Source organism: Barbatula barbatula, assembly GCF_947034865.1.
Source record: "Barbatula barbatula genome assembly, chromosome: 13".
NCBI lineage: Eukaryota > Metazoa > Chordata > Actinopteri > Cypriniformes > Nemacheilidae > Barbatula > Barbatula barbatula.
Genome location: NC_136776.1, coordinates 20,504,611 through 20,522,706, shown reverse-complemented (window position 1 = coordinate 20,522,706; position 18,096 = coordinate 20,504,611). Strand labels below are relative to the sequence as shown.

Here is an 18,096-nt window from a genome sequence, read left to right as displayed (position 1 = left end):
AGTATAAAAGACTAGAGAAATAAATGATCACACTTAAGAGTAATGCCTGTGTTCTTTTTTTTTACGTGTACGCGTATGCACAGCCTTGCAAAGTATACTGCATTGGACTCGTACACACGGGTTTTGACATATATACGCATTGTGGGCATATTGCAATACCTCTTCGTGCCTACAGGGGTCAGTTTCGTCCACTACCTTGTATCTATGCATCCAGGATGCTGTAGCCACCAGGTGGTTAAACTAATTATTGCAAGATATTAAATGCGCATACGCGACCTGCATTTACTTTGTACGCGAGGAACCAACATTCCTGCGGTGCGTGTACAGTACGCGCGTACTATTGTGATGACGAAATTTGCGTCACGTGCATTGTACGCTGTCCCTCGCATTCGCGTAAAAAGGGAACTATACTTCATCCTTAAGATTCATATACAACATGTGCGCAAATGGATAAAACACATCCAGTCACCGTAATGCAGTCAAACTTGACTAGTGGGAATGGTCAGTGGAGTCTGAATATTTCTCAACCTTTCTTATTGCCTTTAAAGGCCACCGGGGGAAAACGTTCGGAGAATATAATAAATAACAATTCCAGCTATATTACATACCATCTAAATAGGAGCAATACATTCAAACTATCCGATGCAATTCCATACATACAGTGGCAACATTTTCCAAGGTGTGTCCGAACTTTGTCACTTTGAAGGGATAGTTTACTCTAAAATGAAACATTGTTCATAATTTACTCACCCTCATGTCATTCGAACCTGTCTGACTTGATTTTGAATTGGTTGGATTCTAACCACATGCATATTTCTCATTTTCACCAGTCTAATAATATATTTAAATCAGATATGTAGACACTGATTTATAAAATATTCAAAACCACTTTCCATAACTACGATAGCTTTGATTTAACTTAGCAATAATTCATGACTAAATCGTCACAAAATTAATCAGCCCTCTTGGAATGTGTGTCGACCAATCAGAAAGCAAAACAGACAGAATAACAGGAAGATATAGAGGAACTTGCTTTCTTACCTCTAAAAGTACAAACTATGTAAATGTACAGATATTTATGCTGTCGGTTTAAAAGGATGCTGTCGAATTCATAATGCGTATCAAATCAGAGAGGTTTTGCACTCCCGGATGCTCAACACTCAGATGAGTCTAACGTATGCACGTGCATACAGACATAAACAATCAATCATTGATTGTCTGGCTGGCACTCAAAGTGAGTTACGCAGCATCTCCAAGCCTCTATATAATCACACAAGTGTTTATCCATGAAGGCGGATGTCATTAAATGCAGACTGTCTGCATATATATACAGTTACTCACCTTCACCTCGGTCTCTCTGTCTCTATCGTGTCTCTCTGGCGGTTTCCAATTTTATTCTGTCAAGCATTCTCAAAGCTTCCTCGAATCCCTATGGAAAGAAAAAGTTGGAAAATTTATATTAATCATTGTTCATTCCAAATGAGAAACGCTGTCTCTCCTGATGACATCATTTCCTTAGGGGTTTGTTGCTGTTTACGTTTAACATCTATTATTATGTCTATCATCTATTATGTACTATAATGTTGATAAGGCAATGCTCTACCAATTACGGAACTGGATGGATGGACGGGCAAAGAAAAATTCTTGTCCCCGATGATTATTCCATCATGTGGGATTTTCGTACCAAAGGACCAAAACGTACAACAACAAACAACCAACAGCAGGGTAAACAGCCCAGAACCGGCTTACTTGACAGTCTGTTTGGTATCCACAATTGTATTTACTAACAGGTTTGACTCTTAGTTCCTTCGGTTTGTGGCCACTTAAAGAATAAGATACCGTCTACATGAAAGAACAACCAGTCAAGCTTTTCTAATTCTCGCGATATGAGTCATTAGGTGTCAACGACTTCACGCATCCAATTGGCATCAAAGGAAAGCGAGAGAAAAACACCTGTTACCTGCAAAACAGGTGATGGGAAGTTTTTGTAAAGACATTGTGTTTTCTGTTAAGGGAAACAGTAGCATTATCCATTTATTTAACTATTGTAGTTACAAAATTGATATTTTTTGTCAAAGACAAACATTGAAATGCAACAAAATAAAAATATCTTACGTTATTCAGTCAGTGGAAATGTTTTTAAAACTAAATGGACTAACAGAAACAAGAAAGTAAAACTGCAAATTGCCTTCTTCGGTATTCTTGAAATGATTTATAATGCATGAATTGTATGTGAATTGATGAACTTTCAATAGATCGGCGTATGTCGCTCAGGTGCAGCGAGATCGAAACGACAGTCTACTGAGCAGTATCCTCTCGCGGTACTATGATGTCATAGGCCCAGTGCTCGATTTGAATCAAGTCTTATGGGGGGTCCCCCCTTAAGACTTTTTTTTGTGGGGGTTCATTTCGAAAATATACAATTTATACAAAATACACAATGACTTTGATCATAATATGCATAACTATATTTATTCAAAACAGGCTTACATAAAAGAACAGGCTTTTACTGTATTTTGGATCAAATCAATACAGGCTTGGTGAACAGAAATGACATTTGAACGTTTGTTTGGCGTGACAACTAGCAAGTCACATGACAACTAGCCCATAAACAAACTTAATATCAATTATTGTAAATAATGAATTCACAAAATTTGCCAAATCCATTGTATGAATTTAATCACATTTGTCAATATAATTTTTGCTCAAATAAAAATATCTGAGGGCCCCCACAAGTCTATGCTAACGGAGGTCCTGTAACCCCCCAGTCCCCCTTCAATTCGAGCACTGCATAGGCCGGTCGGTCCACGCAACTCAGCACAAACTCAAATACCACCAGTGACAGGTTTTAAACATGCCGCCTCCCTTCTCAATGGAAACTTCAATATAGTTATTTATAGAGGTTAGGTTTCCATTTTTGAGTGAACTGTCCCTTTAACTTTTTTGTGTAGCTGCAGAAGTTACAGACCGGTTTTTATTAATAATAGGTCAACTTAAAATAATATATAAACAGAATTAAAGAAAGAGAATTTGTTGTGAAAGGGATGCATTTGAATTATTTGCTAATCATTGTAATAGGCTAACCACAACCTATGAACACACCCGAGTCCATGCAGATTAGCATGGGCCAGTGGAGGTCTGGTAATGTTTTCTCGCGTCAAACTGATATTAAACACGTAAATGGTGTTTTCGGCGTCTGTAGTTTGGATTACTGGATATTACAATCCGTCGTTTACTCGGGTTTGTTGTTTACACGTTGACGCGCGTCAAGCACGCGAGAGCGTAAACTCCCGGGCGCGCTGAAAGAGGGAGAAAGCGACGCATAGTCCGCTAACATTTCTATAAAACATGAAATAGTTACTTACTTGCATCCCAGAACTGAACTCGATATCGACTTCTGTCAATAGCAACTCACGCCTTTCTTCATTTGATTGGCCAACTAAATCAGATTGACACTTATGAGCGCTGTTAAACAGCTGAGGATCGGATCAGATCTGAGATCGGTGTTTTTACTACACTGGCCTTTTTTCACGGCAAAACTACCGAGTTCTGGACCTCAATGCTGTGGCCATGGTTGCGAACTCTGCTGTCACTCCGAGAGCGACGTGAAGGTCACAGACGTCTGCATGCCTATATTTAACGATAAAATAAATAAATAACGCTTTATCCATGTTTTACACACCTACTTTTTATGGAAATTAATGTTCACGTTCATTCAAACTAATCTTTATTATATATATATATATATTAATTATGAAACATAGTAAAGGTGTATATTTTTGAGGATTGATTGTTGTTATATTACTATAGTTTTACTCTTACCGTGGTTAATGTTGCTCTTATGAAGATGAGATAATGGTAAATGCAGGGGTGTAATTTCCACTGGGGACATAAAAAAATCCAGTTCGTATCCTCCCCACTTTAAAATTGGTTTGGTATGATTTTCATCGCCCCGGAGAAGTACCTAGCAGACTGCCTGTGTCGATGCGGGCGTCAAGTGCGCACTCTACAAATAGCTCACTGAAAAAGTCAAAACATTACTGTTAAATTTACTGTTGCCCAGATTTGGGCCAGACCTGCTTTATTTGTTTTGTGTTTGGCAAATGCTTTCTTTTGTTGATATCTGGCAAACAAGGGCGGACCACTCAAGTGTCATCATTCCATGCCAAACGTGGGCCTGATGAATGTGTCCAATGTGAGCCAGATCTGGGCCACATCAATTTTGCTATCTGGGTTGTAATACTAGCATAAAGTAAAAAATTTAAGCGTTTCTTTTACAAAATCCATTATAAGGCAACAGCTTAACGTACCAAAACAATAACCACGGAAAACCAAATTAAAAAGAATTGTAGCACTGATATCAAACATAAACATGATAACACTCCAAAAGTTGTATGTTCTCGGTTAAAACAATAAAAACTGAGTTTGTTGTTTAATCAATTTAAATAATTAAAAAGCGATGCAAAAAATAGGTATTTTGAGTTTGTGATCACTTGCCGCCCTCCATCCGCACTTCGCTTACTTCATGCAGAAAATCCATTATTTCAGGGATTTTATATCACCATAGTGCCATATGTAAACTAACCTATGTAAATATTTTTCCCCATTTTGTCCCCCCCCACTTCTAAAACCAAAGTTTTTATGATAAATACCATAGTTAACCATAGTTGCTGTTGTAAAACCGAATGTTTTAACCCTTTGAATGTACTTTTGTGAATGTGTGATGCACTACTGTTGAAAATAATTAAAATGTTGACTTCTTAGGGCACTGAATTTGGCAAACAGATAACCACCTCTCTCTCTCTCTCTCTCTCTCTCTCTCTCTCTCTCTCTCTCTCTCTCCCTGTTTCTCTCTCTCTCTCTCTCTCTCTCTCTCTCCCTGTTTCTCTCTCTCTCTCTCTCTCTCTCCCTGTTTCTCTCTCTCTGTTTCTCTCTCTCTCTGTTTCTCTCTCTCTCTCTCTCTCTTTCTCGCTCTCGCTTTCTCTCTTGCGCTCTCTATCTCTCTCTCTCAGCCCAATCCTGGCCCAAATTCAACTCACATTCTACCCAGGTGTCCAATCTCATGACCTCATGGGACATTCCTCTGCCTTGGATGTAGCAAGACTGACCACACAGCCTGCTGGGTAAACTCATACACACATAAATGCACGCACGCACACACAAACATGCGCAAGCTCCAACCAGCCAACGCAATCACCCGGCAGCATTTATCCTTCACTCCAAAAATACTATAGACACTTATTTCTTATTAAGTTTTATTTATTTATTTATTTATGCTTTATTGCTTTGTCAAATAAATACAATGTCTTGATCATATTGTGTCCGCTCTCCGCCTAAACCCATTTCTTTCTCCCCATCTTGAGGGATTTCGGCGAGAACTTTGTGATGGTACACCACTGCCTCTTACAGGACAAATTCTATATCTGAATCGGTACTTAAAAACCAAACCTCCACTCAAACTTGTAGGAGCCAAGATTTGTGTGGCTTATATTCCAGTCTGCTTAATGTCCATGTACACATAATTGAGGTGCGTTAGCACACAATATTTATCATAATTCAGGGTCTTGTTGGGCATGTCTACGCCCCATTGATCTGTTAATTAGAACATTAATGTGAAGACTTCGTATTGACAGTTTGTGTGCAGTAATGAGAATACCTGAGCGATGTCGAAATCAATGACAACACCATGGGGGTTGTTTAGAGACATCACCTAGCCAAGAAAATGTATGTCCTTGTTATTCAGTTCAGTAAGTGAAGATAGAAAAGTGAATAGAGGTATAACAACAGCTCTTAATCACAAATGATCACAATGTTAGTCAACTTTTAATTCAACTTGAATAGAATCTATTATATAGAAACGACCAGCTTAACACGTTATGTTTCATTTTCACAATTTTATTCAGCTAGTTTCACATTGTAACATTCAGGCCTGAAAACATACGAAACTTGAAATTTGTTGACCTTCTGTAAGACGGTAACCATTGGCCTTTTTCACGAGCAAAACAGATTTCTCTGTGAGCGGTTTTCAAAACCATTCCTGCAAAAATAGTTGCGGTGAATTCAATACAATAATAAAAGTAAGAATGGATTTATGAACGGCTCACGCAGGAAATCGTTTGGCTTGTGGTTCATGAATGAGGCTCAATGGTTTTCCCATAAAACATACGCTTGACATCGACTGTTAGTTTAGGTTACAACTGCTATGGAACACTGCACATTCAAGAAAAAAACTTTTAATTCAGCTCTGCTTGTAAAGTCGGACAGGCAATAGCATTCGTCCATACAGACGATCCATTTTGAGAGATTGATTGGCAGCTATATGTCTTTTACGGACGGTGATAAACATCAAACAAGTTGCTTAGTAGATATTTTGAAAAGAAAGTCAATTCATGGCTTTGGTGGGTCTTTTTAAAGCAATTTGTGATTTGTCTAAGGCCTCAGAACAATAGACACCAAAGTCGATAGCAGCCTAATAGCCTAAAGCTAATCAGGAATACATTTCACAATCAGCCTGGAATTGAAGTGACAAGTGCGCCAGATCGGCCTGTTCTGGACAAAACTTTAAGGCAAAATAACAGAGCAATGATTCGACATAAAATATCAATTGCTTTTAAGGTGCATTCGAAAAACAAAACACGCCTAACGAAACAAGTTCATAAGCTATTCAAGCTACATCCTCGCCGGACCAAACCACAGTTCTATGATACGAAGAGCAAAGCAAAATTAAAGAGAAGGAATATATCGTGATTTATTAAGCTACAAAAATCTGACTATAGTGACATAAGTGCTGAATTCGACTCATTCGTCCTCATGGTGTTTGAAAAACTCATGGCAACAGATGGTAACCATGGTGATGAAGGTCATGAACTCCTGAAAGTCGCATTCCGAGTCGGCGTCGGTGTCCAAGCTTTCCATCAAACTGTCCATTGTAGCTTGATCTTTCACTTGCTGAGTGAGAGAAAAGAGATTGAAAAAGGCTATTTACGTTCGAAAAGTTCGTCGACTTTGACAAGCTTTGAATCAAAACGTAGCTTAAAAGTGAGGTCTTACCTCAATGAGGGACGGAAATTCGTTCGTGAGCAGTTCCTTGAGTTCACTTTTCTTTAGTTTGTATATGTCGCCTTCTTTTGATGAATATTTATGGAAGACCTCGATGATGGTTCCCAGGCAGTTCTCCAGATCTGACATCTTTACGTAGAGTTTAGCGATCTCTGGAATAATGACAGTATTACAGTCGACGTAGGGGTGACGCAGTCAAGATATTAAGATGTTTGAATCGCCTTTAAGCTGTTTTTCCTCAAATCATTTCTTCGTGTACATGGCTGGCAAAAGTTTTAAAGCAATATTTTGGAGCGTTTATTACGTTTCTCAACTCGTAACTTTCTCAACACTTTCTCAAGTCGTAACTTTAAGTTTGCAATATTATTCTTAGTTCAGGAAGGCTGAATTTAAAACAAGTTATAATTACTGGTTTTTATGTTAAAAGGAGTTAAAATGTTTAAAATGTATAAAAACTTACCAGCCGAGTCTCAGAATGGGGTGTTTAGAGCGGTGTGAGAAGACACATTTATAGGTTTGTGATGGAGGGGGCCGTTGCTTTGAGGTTCTGACCTGTCAATCACCAGAAGGGACCAATGAGCTTCTAACCCCATTCTCACTCCACCACACATACATAAGTAAATATCAACACACATGCACATACACTTCGCACAAAGCCTCACAACTAATGCTATAAATTATAAATGTATTCATATTTAAAATGTTGAATATGAAATCTGAAGTTTGTGAAATGTCATTAACACTGCTTGCTTTTATTTTTCCTATTTCCTTTTCTTTGGTTGTTTTTTGCTTTTATGTATTAAAACTTTGCGTTTTGATGTTTTGTAGGACTAGCAATTGTCATGTTCATCTTTCCTGAACGAAACGAACATCTTAGATTCGTTTGTTCGTATAGGTCTTCTGTTCGTCCGTCCTCAAGGCCGTGAGGATTTGTTTTCTCTCTGTTTGTTTTCCTGTATTCCTTTTGATCTGGAAGTTCTGTCGCCCCATAAGTATTTTGTTGTCGGGCATCTCTGTGGACGACAACAGTGTGTTTGAGGAAGCGAGTGGTGTGGCATGTTAATTAGTCGCTGCTTTTCTGTCATAGAATTGGTCCAGACGTGTGTTTTAAACACCGGTGGACTGTTAAACAGCACCGATGTCCACACACACACTTTTTTTGTAGTCCGCGTGTTTACATTATCAGGGTTCGCGACCTGGTACGATAAAAAGCGAATCAGTTGTTTGTGTTTGTCACCCTAGGCGAGATGTTCATCGACTGTCTGAATGCAAATGAACTTGTTTATTAGAAAAAACTGTTTGAATTGTCACGGAAATAACATAATATTATGGAAATAGAGTTTGCGTTGGACGTCGGTTAGCTAACCTGTGTTGTATTGAAAATGTTTATCTTACGAAAGTAAACACTTGCTTGTACTATACTTCACTTGTAAAAAAGTCCTGTATTTTACTGTAAAATTACACGTACCCCCCTTTTTGTTCTTGTAAATTTGCTGTGTTTTTCTGTAATTTGACAGTGTTTGTTTAGTGTATTATTCACATTTATTGATTTTGCATTCACACGTTTTGTGTCATGACCCCACAATTAACAATATCTATATATAGAAAGAGAACAGGCAAACAGAAGAGACATCAAAAATATAAACAGTGCGCTCCTGGCAATTGCCCAGCACGCCGGATGGTTGGCGATTGTCAGACAGCATTTTTTATCCGCCGTGACAAACGCGTCTTTGTGGCCTTGTGTACGCAGCACAAGCAAACCGTTGTTGACACCAAACACTGCATCTTGTGTGGGGCTCGGTGTCCTGACTGCCCCTCTGCAGGGTCAGATGGTTATAACACCCGGCGCGCAAATCAATAACCCATCTCTCCATCCTCATGCGTTGATCTGTTCATCACGTTGCCATCCGAGCGCCATTTGCGACGGACTGACTCATGCGACTGCTCAATCATGAGCGCTGTTATTTTGCCGTGACAAATCGATGATTTTGATTCAGTCTGTGATGGTGTGAGGGGGTCAGATTTTGGTCTGTGTTGGCCTGTAAGGATAGTAACACTTGAATAAAAACACAATGCGGTTTATTCTGGGACTTTTGGGTTTATTTTGTGACTTATGTAAAACTGTAAAACCTCAAATTGTTTTCCAAACATCTCCATATTTATTATAAGTAGCTTGGTAATGTTTGTGTTTGCTTTACTATAACTACAACTACAAATATTCATGTATAACACTATACATGAATAAATGAGCCTTTGTTGACCGCTGGCTTGAGGAACCAGTTTTCTCCATGCCATAGTGTCAGACATACGATTTGCTACCCAGTGCACTCGGGGATACTGGTGGTGTCCGAACAGAGAACCCATTCTGAGGACCAGCCACGCTGAATATCACATGTCCTCATTGACTGCTGTTTATTTACTACTGCATGCCAGACCGTATTTCTACCTTTTCCAATACAGAGTAGGTTTTATAAATGTGAACATTTTGCTACGATGATAATAATCATTCAGTTTAGTTCAATTTAATATAATTCATAACACAGCGGCATACATTATTGCCAATGTAGACACACATGCAACTAGCAAACTGATGGTTGGTGTTTGCACGTGTCAATCAAATGGTCAATTCTGGCCAAATACTGTAAGGTTTTGGAGATGTCGATTTAAATGAAAATGTTATATAGTTTGTGTTCAGACAAAATGTGAATGGATTATTTAATTTCTGTGTATGAAGAGAAATCTCTCATGCTATTTTGTATTATAAAAAATGTACGATATTAAATAATATATTATTAACAGTTTGTTTTCTAAATGTTTGCCGCCACACCATAGGACACATGGTACGATTTATGTGTCAAATACATCTGTGAAGAGAGTAATATATTTAAGCTTAAAGTTATAGACGGATTGCGTCATTTGAAAAACGTCATGACCTTTACGTATTGTTTCCTTGGCATATTGAATCATATCGAAAAGTGGCTAATGAGAAATACAGTACAGTTGGATATTTTCCTAAGGGTAATTGGGAAATCCACAATCATTTCCACGTTTATTTACAGTACTTTGAGTTTCAACAAGATCACATTTTACAGGAAAAGATGTGGCAACCCTCAATAGGAAATCACAGCAACGCATTTCACTGCATGACCTTTTGAACGTTTTTGTGTGTGCTTGCTCATAAGATTTAGTGCGTTTTGGCCACCTTCACTCCTGTTTTTTTCCAGCGCGCATGCGTGTCCGCCGTCAAAAGAAACGGAGCAAATGAGTTTTTTTTTGGCGTGTTCTTCATGTGAACTTTTCTTCGCATACAAATTAGTCAGCGAGATTCAGCGCCCCATCCTGTCGCTTCGGCCGTTGCCATGGTGATGACCCGATGTCGCGCTACTTGCAGCGCTACGCTCCCAACTCTAGCTGCGCAGGAAAGGTTCGCCAAAACGCTGAGTCGTACCCTGGCAACCGGCCATGGCAACGGACGATGGCAGATCTCCGGCACCTCGATTGTGATAAAACTCATGTCAGGACTTAAGAAGAAGTCCAAATATCAACACTTGACATTTGCTTGGTGCACATTTACCTCTTATGTATGACCACGTGGGGGCACCGCTGCTTTGTCCGATGAAAACAAACTATTTTTGTATGACTATAAAACATTTACAAACTAGCATTTCATAAAAATCAATCGGTTTGAGTGATTTGTGCGCTGTGCCGAACCATTTGCATGACCAAACCTGATTTAACATTATGATCAGGCTATGAATCTATAGTTGCTCATTGCTGTCTGTATAGTTCACTTGTTAGTCAACAAGTTCGTAAATATGACCTCTCGTCTGTCTCTTCTGAAACATGTGACCACTAGGTGGCAGACTTGGATTGAATACAAATTGGATCACTTGCTCATTTACTTGCCATACCAATGTGTTTACGTTGTTATGATGTTTACATGGCAAAGACATTGGTATAATTATTCTACAGAACATTTTAGTTTGACTATAATCGTTTATACAAAACAATTGGAGGACCACCTCAGTACAGCCTTGGACCTGTTGTAAAGACCCTTCTATTGCAGGGTTATAAGGGGATTTATAAAACGCTTGGTTCCTGTCCTAAAATATCTGACCTGTATGTCATCTGTTTTGTCTGGTCTGCCACACATAAACCACTTAATTTATAACTTATAACTTATGTGAGCCACTTAAACCAGTAAAACCAAGGCCACCGACATATATCCGGCAATATCTCCTACTTGGGGAAAATAGGTGAGTTTGGTTCATTTTGGGCTGCTTTCAGTGGCTCATATAAAATGTTTACTTTTTTCGAGACAAAAAGTTTGTTCATTGATATAACTTGCCAATAAATTCTTAATAAGAATAATATTATGTGTATTAATAAATTAAATCCCAGTGCGGTCCTGGTAAATCCGTCATTTGGTCACTCTTGAGCACAGAAATTTCCAATTGCACGTGGAGGCCACATTTGACTTTTATACATTGATAGTAATATCCAAAAAGTATTGTGGCCTGCTGCAATAAACTACGAAGTGAGAAAACCACATTATCACTTTATACTCCCGTATTAAAGCCTTTAATACTCCACACAGGGTTGCAGGGTCGATTGGCAGCACAAAAGCCTCATGATCGATAACTGGAGCCACCTAGAGAAAGAGGTCTGATCTGGAGCATTGAATGGGTTTGGCTGGAAATCAAGGGTCGTGTATTGGAAACAGCTGTTTGTCGGGTCGGTCTAGTGCCCACCCGTCATAGCGGTAATTACAACCGGAAGCCAGACCTAACCTTATACCTCTCAAAGATTAACGGATTACGTTCAACATCCCACGGCACAAACATACACATGCACACGCTCGCACACTAACCTACATTCTTACAAAATGTAATTGCAAACATACAATTTTTCAGATCATAAATATACAGAAATAACTGTAGTATGTAGTATAGTTTAAGGGGAGGGGTGTTCTCATTTTAGGAAGCATTTTATTGGTCAGAACGAGTGAGTGCAACATGAGTCATCAGATTTCTAATCTATGTTCTTCAAAGAAAATAGAGCATCTCAATAATAGCCACAAAACTCCAAATTGTATATTATGGAGTTTTCTTAACAAAACCACCCACCGCTGCAGAAATCACGTTTTTGCTGACACGGGCGAAAATGTTGATCAACTGTGAAATATTTGCCCATTTACTAGACATTGTTTCATTTTTGTCCCGTAGTAAACAAGATTTATATACAACACAGGCGCTATAATTAAGTCGGATTAGGCGGATTATGAGGCCCTTGTGATGCATTGGCCACCTGTTGCATTCTGGCACAAGAAAACAGTTTAGCCTGCTCTCACCTTACAATGTCAACACACGTAAAAATACACACAGTCAAGCATTTCTAATTTAAAACAAATACTTGCACGTAGTAGTCAGGATGTGAATGAAAAAAGAAATGACACACACTAAATATAAACACACACACACAAACAAAAACGTGTGTGCTCACCCAGTGGCAGGGTCACAAGGCTAGGGCAGGTGTCAACTATTCCGTTTGGTAATTGGTAGGGATAAGACAAAGTAAATCCAGGTCAGCAGACTGCTGGTCGCCGGAGGGGTCAGACTTCTGGACTGAGATAAGCTGTTTAGCCAGAGTCACTTTACTGCTGCCCGGGTCGGGGAACTCGACTGGTTGCAACATCCCGCTTACGAGTTTAAGAAAGCACATATTGAATGCGAGTGGCATCTCTGTGGCAAATGTACAGCATACACCATCATGGTGTAAGATTTGATCTGATGGATAGGTCTTGAGAACAACTTTTAATGGCCACGTCCCTACGGTAGTGTGGATAAGTCATGCATTTTTAATATGACTCCATGAGTCATTCACATTCTCACTCGAATTACAAACGTGGAAACAGTTCAAGAATGTTTAATGTCTTAGGTCACAACAAATCCAAGCAATTTAAGCTCTGCACACGCTGGGCGTGCAATAAACCAACTTCGCCGGCCCGAATGCATGCACTTTTGGTATTGAAGGAGCGTATACTTCGATATCCAGTTCAACTGATGAGTTTGAATAATAATACTTATTAAAAGGAAAATGGATATTATATTTTCTTAGTCGGGATGCTGTGAATTGTGGGATAGCAGTCATTTGTGTGGTTTCGAGGGAGAGAGTTTTGTCGGTGGAGGAACGTATAATGCGCATGGGGGGTTGTTTGCTTCATTACTTGATCCATTTTGTACAATAACGATTTAATTATTATTGAATTATTCTAAAGACAAATTGAACTAAAAAAGGAAGATTATCATCCGTTACAGGAAAACACTCCTGTTTTCACCAGTTCAGTGGTTTACATTTGTCATGGATTTAAATTGAAAACCAACAATTTATCATATACTTGTGTGTGCAAATGATATAGTCACCTCCCGCTGGCTGAACGTTTTGAATGAGATTTTGTAAGCATGTTGTTGGAACGCAATCGTTTTTTTTCGCCTGATTTCCTTTTGATGCCCCATAGCACAGATAGCCGAAAACAAATACAATTTACACGGCTCATAAAAACTGAAAGCTATTAGATTTACTAAAAAAGAAAATAAGACCATGTCTTTTGTTTTGGTATGTACTGGTTGTGCTCTTTCTTCTGTCTCTAAAGGGTGAATAATTGAAGTGTGCAGATGTTTTTATCTGTGTAGGTCTTTATTTGTTCGTAAATGCTGTAAATTTACCGTGGCCGCTTGTTTAATTTATATCTTCCATCGGAGACAGAAATGATAGTGAGCCATTTTACAAATCCATTTCACAAAATGATAACATTGTGTATAGCTGGCAGGTATGCTATAACATGAGTTTCAAGTGTCTCTGTTTTGAAAGGCGCGATGATTCTATCTATTGAATAGCACGCATTAAATAAAATGACCTTTCATGTTTTCAGGTGCGAACATCACTAGCATTTCTTGTTTTCTCAACCAATCACAGTCGTCCGTCAGAGGGCAAATAGACTCTGTTGTCAAGCTTTGATAACAGGCTGTAAATTGAGCGTGTTGCCAAATTTTTACTCGCTGCTTCACTTCTCTTAACTCCATAAGTGCAACAGGTTTATAATATTGCCGTTATGTTTATTTAATGGCCGTTGGTAAAGGGTAAAGTGCCCGGCATGCACTTTTCCATTACTGGTTCTTCATGGATTATATCCAAATGCTAAATTAGTTTTCTGAGCCAAACTGGAGGGGAATTTTCCTTACAAGGCAAAATAAGAGTCACGCAGTTTCCAGGGGAAAACGTGTACATCATATATGAGCAAGTGTGTCACACACACATCAACAAATATGAACCAGCATACAAATAAAAAAGAAGTCTAATTTGACCTTCAGACCGAATCTTTTGACCCAGGGTCGATTTCAACACTGGGTCAACATACTCAAGTGTTATTTTGTTTTGTGTTTCACACGGTGTAGTTAATCCTTGGTTAGTAATCCATATAGAAATAATGTGTGGAAAGCTTTCAAATGAGCTTCACACTTCAAATGCTCCGTCAAATGAAATCCTCAAAACAACGTAAATCTGTCAATGTATTTGTGTTTTGGGATTTTAATAAACATGAGATTGTATCTGTTCAGAATCCCGTCTGTGTTGATTTCACAGCATTGTGCACAAAACAAACACAACAGATAGCATAAATAAAATAATTGAGAAGGGGTGCCGAAACAAACACAACCTCTGTTATGACCCATTATGTCTGAGAGGCAGATATACTTCTGCATTCATGTCAGCGTGTCACTTCCTGCCTGTGTGTCACCGCGGCAGAAAAGAATTGCACCGTGGCATCAAATGATTAGCCTTTAATCCTTGATTCAGAGCTACACACACACACCTCAAAAGCTCAGAATGAGTGTGATGTAACACTAGCAGATGGCTGTGTGTTCTCTTTGTATGGAGGGAAACTGCCCACTTCCAGATGCATACAGAGGCTGGAATAAACCACGGCATCCAGTTCTGTCTGTATTCATGCTTCACTTTACTTCCAAGCGTGCCATGTTGAAGATGCATGAGTTTGTGTTCAGTTTCCTCATTTCCTTATATGTGTATGTGTGTTATTTCCCATCATAATCGTAGCTGAATAAATTAATCATGCTTTAATCTCTCCTCCATCTTTTTTCACAGATGAAAATTCTAATAATACTACACAAAATTAAAATTTTACGTAAAGTGTCCCTTTAATCACGCTCCTGTGTCAATCGTTTGTTTTATTTTATTTGTTTTATAATAAAAAATAAATAAAAAATATCATTATTTATATATATATATATATATATATATATATATATATTTGGTCACTGGTCATGAATAATGTGGCTTGAATGAAACAGTAAAACATTTTAAAACAGTTCATGCACAAGTTATGTCATTTGAGTGCATGATGGTTGGTGTTCATATATGAAATGGCTTTTTCAATTTAAAGTTGATTTTAGTATACAACGGATGAAGTGACACAAATCCAAAATAGTTTGAGAATTGTAAAAACACTGTTAATAGTGTTGGCTGTGTAATGTTAAATGGCTCGTGTTTTTAAAGGAATAGAAGTATTCATTTTGTTGTTCTGTTGAATAAAAAGAAAGATATTTGGAAGAATGTTGCTAACCAAACTGTTCTGGGTCACTACTGACTACCATACCAGAACCACTACAATGGTGCCACAGTCCTGTTTGGTTTTTGTCATGATCTGTTCTGGGTTTCCCGTTATTTTGGACTTTTATGTTACTTCCTGTCCTTTGATTTGTTTTGTAGTCCTTTGTAGTTTTTCGTGTTAATGGTTTCTCCCGGGTGTTTGTTATCGTATTATCTTATTAGTTCTCAGTGTATTTAAACCGGCAGTGTGTTTTTTAGTCTGGGGTGTGTTGTTAAGTGTATGATCTTGTCACGGTGTGTGAGTTGGATTATTTTACTTTCTAGGTTCTGTTGGTTTTTGTACTTCGCCTTTTTGTTTGATAACTCTCACTGCACATGGAGCCACTGCTGCGCCTGCCGTTGGTACAGTTTCCAACAATCTTTAAAATATCATTTTTGTGTTTAACATTATGAAGAAATGTACAGGTTTGAGTAAATTGACAATTTTAGTTTTGAGTAAACTTTGCCTTAAAATCACTTTGAATAAAAGCATCTAATTTAATTAATAGTTTCAATTATGTTTCGGAAGGGTGCATGGCAAACAACTCGACAACCACTGCTATAGACTGAGATACCTGTGCCTTTCCCTCTGTCAGACAGAACTATCAGAAAGGTTGGTTTTATCCGGTCACATTGCCATGGATTATGGATGTTACTGTGGCAACCGGAAAGAGCAGGACACCGTATGCCTCTTCCTGCATCTAAAGAAGGTGAGCAGTGATTTCTGAAGGGTGCTTCTAAGCACTGAGCCGTGCTCCGGGGTCCTTTCACTCCATCAAACAGCTGTTTATATGGTCCTGCTAGAACGAAAGACCGCATTTCTCATTTATATAGCCGGGCTTGTTAAATAAACCAGCTCCATAAGTGTGGGTTTATCTACAGTGCCCTCCACTGTTATTGGCACCCTTGATAAATATGAGCAAAGGCTGTAAAAATAATTCCCCATTGTTTCTCCTTTTGATCTTTTATAAAAATATATGTTCAAGTATCATTTAAAGAAAATGTCTTTCTCTAATGCACCCTTGAACTAAAAACTTTCTGCAATCTCCATTTGCATGAAAAACGCTTGTCTTTTGACGTTTGAAAATACATGGCAAGTCATCCGGGTCCATTCCTTCATACGGATCTCTGAAAGATCCTTCAAATGTTTCTGCTCTTATCTTCTGCTCATCTTTTTAAATGGAGTTTGACATTTCGAGTGTTGGGCAAAATGAGTTTACAGTTTTAGCGCTACATCCAGAACAAATCAAATTTTACGTGTGGAGCGTTAAGGGCTTAAACTCTCTGTCAACCCGGAAGCTTCATCTACAGTCTTCCCTGCGTCCAATTAAGATCAAGACCGTCCCATTGAAGCTTAGAAAGTGAGACAAAGAGGCCGTATCATGCATATTCACGTTGCTATGGCAGTCCATGGCCTTTTGAATAAAAGACATAAGTGCTAATTATAAGAAAAAGATTGACCAAGAAGCCCAGGCTGTACGTTCACAACAGCTTTGTGCTCCGTGTTTTACATACCAAAGAACTGCTGGTGGTTCTACAGGGTTTTATGAATTCTAACAAATCAAGCCATTCCTGGGGTTTGTGTACAACAAGTTTACTGATGTGAAAGATTAGTCAACTTGTTGGTGTTAAAGAATGTGATTTAAGGTGATGCCCACCTGAGAATTTCATAACTCGCCCAAAGTGAAATTTCTTTCAGTATTCGCTTATGTCATTTCAAACCATTAAGACCTTCTTTCTTCTGCAGAAAACAAAAGATATTTTGAAGAACGTTGGATACCGAACATAATTTGGCCCCGTTGACTTTCACTGTATGGACACGAACCACTGGGACATTTCTCTGAATGTCGTCTTTAGTGTTCCACAAACAAAGAGATAAGAAATGTTTATTAAAATCTTAAGCAAATCCTAGCACGTGAGTAGACATGTTTGTGAAGAAAAGTGAAAGATAAGCAAAAGTCTTCATTTGCTCTCCATTTAATCTCTTTGCTGTCTAGGTGAAAATGGTAATATTTAAGAAAACTAATATGCAACTGACAGGTATTCTGTAAATAGACAACACTTTATTACGCCAAACTATCAGTCTTTGCAAAAAGTGGTGACCCACGGATGATGTTTAATGACACCATTTCTCACGGCGGGTTTTAAAGTGTGACAGTGTAATTGTCTTGAAATTTATCGTAGGCGGCTTGGCAATTTGTTAGAAAAGTGACACTTTGATGGCTACGCTGTGGTGCTTTAGAGCGGATGGAGATTTAACTTTCTTTCATTGTATCTATACTGCATACGTTGCAACATTTTACCTGCTCCTTGTGTAACTTTGCGGCAGGTGGAATTTGACTGGTGTGCTTGTTTTCTCGGACCAGAGGAACC

The 18,096-nt window shown here is 38.5% G+C and overlaps 1 protein-coding gene across 1 annotated transcript; it reads right to left on the bottom strand.

Annotated features, from left to right (window-relative positions):
- Window positions 1–5,805: 5,805 nt before the first annotated feature.
- On the bottom strand, window positions 5,806–7,611 carry s100b (S100 calcium binding protein, beta (neural)). Its single transcript, XM_079471638.1, has 3 exons — window positions 7,520–7,611; window positions 7,051–7,211; window positions 5,806–6,948 (listed from the first exon to the last, which is right to left on the bottom strand). Exons 2-3 carry the CDS (start codon window positions 7,186–7,188, stop codon window positions 6,799–6,801), a joined length of 288 nt encoding a protein of 95 aa, XP_079327764.1. The 5' UTR covers window positions 7,189–7,211; window positions 7,520–7,611; the 3' UTR covers window positions 5,806–6,798.
- Window positions 7,612–18,096: the final 10,485 nt, after the last annotated feature.

What these genes read in the sequence shown, in the direction of transcription:
- s100b (XM_079471638.1), bottom strand. Translation starts at nt 7,188, where the DNA reads ATGTCAGATCTGGAGAACTGCCTGGGAACCATCATCGAGGTCTTCCAT. An exon ending in AATTTCCGTCCCTCATTGAG is followed by an intron (nt 6,949 to 7,050) that starts GTAAGACCTCAC and finishes TCTCTCACTCAG; the next exon opens with CAAGTGAAAGATCAAGCTAC.